A 2,002-nucleotide genomic window follows, 5' to 3' on the forward strand; every position below is an offset into this window, starting at 1 on the left:
GCCCTGAACAAAGCATGACATCCGTCTGTTCAGGCAAATCACTTGCCCTTTCGGGACCTCTGTCTCCTGCCATGTGGGGATAACAGGCTACCACACCCCCTGTACAGGCCAAGACAGTGGACAGAAATGCGTTGCATAAACAGAAAGGTGCTCTCAGGGCTGAGGGGTATTCTGATCCTCTTTATGAACACCAACCCCACTAGAAGACACCTGGGTTCTCCTCGCTTTCCTGGAATGATGCCCCTTAGTCCCCTGCCCCGGACCAGCACTTAGCAGCCCCTAAGGAGGGAACGAGCTGACCAGCCCCTTCTTGGGAAGGGATGCTCCTCAAAAACACACCCTTCCAAAGCCACTACCATGACGGATGCCTCACACCCACCTGCAGCTTCTCAATGATGTTCTTGTAGTCCCACTGGTTGGCGGTGGGGATGACTCTGGGAAAGGCCCTCGTGGCTGCCTTGTAGTTGGAAGCATTCCGCTGGGCAGCAGCCACACAGGTGGCACCACTGCTGAGCAGCAAGCTGATGTGGGCATCCAGGTCCATGGGCAGCGAGATGGCCCGGCCCTTGGCTGGGTGGGGAGAGGGGTAGTAGGTACTGAAGGGCTGGTCAGGGGTGAGAAGGCTAAGCCAGCTATAGGTGCCAGGCCCAAGGCTGCCATACTGGGGGACAAGATGAACTAGACTGAGGGTCTCAGGTACAAGGACCCCCACCTGGCCTCACTTGGACTAATATGCCCTCTTCCCCTTTTTCGGTAAAAAAGGGAGTTTCTGCCTCTTTAATTCCATCCTAGATCCACCCTGACCCCTCCCCGCTTCCCTCCCACCCTTTTTTCCCCTTCCCCAACTCTCCCTAACAACCTACAAGCCTCTCCTGCCTGAGACCAGCGCAAGCACTAGAAGCTCTGGTTGGGGAATGTCATCCAGCATCTTCCTCCGGGGAGCTGACTCGGTAGAAAACAGCTTTTCTCAATTGCTAAGATGCCGGTTAGACACCAAGAAGGACTTACTGAGAACCATCTGGGAGCAGATGAAGGGTGAGCTTAGGGATAACGTGTTTATTGTGAGGGCAGGTGTCCCTGTGGCAAAGGGAGGGGAGGGGTGGTGGGAGCTAGGCAGCGGCCGTGGCACACTCACCCACCATGGCGAGGGTCCGGATGCAGGCCTCCACGGAGCCCTTGTGCTGCTGCTGTAGCCATGGACACTCGAGCAGCCGTGTGGTGGACTGCAACAGCTGCACCACGATTGTCTGGTGTGTCTGCAAGAAACAACACATCTGCTACTGCAGCCAGGCCCACCCTCCACCCTGGGCAGCCCCAGCCCCAGGGACCAGAGCCCATGGAGAATGGGCATGGGTGGCAGGAGAGAGCTTCCAATGGCTGCCACGTGCTACCTGCCAGTGAGAAAAAGGCACTCTCTTCCTTCAGCAGTGCACCACCTGCCCAACTGTACATGGCAGCCCTGCGAGAACTCCTCAAGGTCTAGGCCTGGGACTTATCTCCCTATCAGTGATCCTTTTCTTTAAAAATATTTTTAAACAAATTAATTTTGTGAAAAGGTGATATATTTACATGGTTCAAAAACCCAAAGGTAATAAAAAGACATACTTTGAGAAGTTTCGCCCCGACCTTTGACCCCATCACTCCTATCCTCTCACATTTTGCCTCGGGGCTGGTGAGAAGCAGGGAAAGCTACTGCAAATTACCAGCGTCCCACAGTCCCAAAGAGATCCCAGGGCCCAAACACATGTGTGTCAAAATAAACCCACCCTCGCTGAGAGAATGGAACCCACCATTTTTCTGACCACTCTCAGCAGCACTATCCCTCGACCCCTCCACCTGTAGGGAGCCCCTTTTATTGGTTTCTTCTGTATCCTTCCAGGGTTACTGTATGATTCAGGTGGTGTAGTAGGCTCCTTCCTCAAGGGAACCTGGCGGCTCTTTCATTCAAGAGGCTCTGGGGCTGTGAAGTCTGGGAATTGACTGAGGGGCTATGATTCAGTGA

At 54.3% G+C, this 2,002-nt stretch overlaps 1 protein-coding gene across 2 annotated transcripts; it reads right to left on the bottom strand.

The window, feature by feature from the left end:
* Window positions 1–310: 310 nt before the first annotated feature.
* LOC105310458 (inositol 1,4,5-trisphosphate receptor type 3-like) lies at window positions 311–1,763 on the bottom strand. Of its 2 annotated transcripts, none has more exons than XM_011386636.2 (2): window positions 1,140–1,763; window positions 311–570 (listed from the first exon to the last, which is right to left on the bottom strand). In XM_011386636.2, exons 1-2 carry the CDS (start codon window positions 1,450–1,452, stop codon window positions 353–355), a joined length of 531 nt encoding a protein of 176 aa, XP_011384938.2. In that variant the 5' UTR covers window positions 1,453–1,763; the 3' UTR covers window positions 311–352. The 2 variants fall into 2 exon arrangements, with proteins under 2 accessions (XP_011384938.2, XP_023382506.1); XM_023526738.1 differs by having other exon boundaries at window positions 338–570; window positions 1,136–1,428.
* Between the last annotated feature and the right edge of the window lie 239 nt (window positions 1,764–2,002).

The sequence above is a fragment of the Pteropus vampyrus genome, unplaced genomic scaffold, assembly GCF_000151845.1.
Source record: "Pteropus vampyrus isolate Shadow unplaced genomic scaffold, Pvam_2.0 Scaffold3840, whole genome shotgun sequence".
NCBI classification, from domain to species: Eukaryota; Metazoa; Chordata; class Mammalia; order Chiroptera; family Pteropodidae; genus Pteropus; species Pteropus vampyrus.

What these genes read in the sequence shown, in the direction of transcription:
- LOC105310458 (XM_011386636.2), bottom strand. Translation starts at nt 1,452, where the DNA reads ATGTACAGTTGGGCAGGTGGTGCACTGCTGAAGGAAGAGAGTGCCTTT. An exon ending in GCATCCGGACCCTCGCCATG is followed by an intron (nt 571 to 1,139) that starts GTGGGTGAGTGT and finishes CTCCCCACCCAG; the next exon opens with CCAAGGGCCGGGCCATCTCG.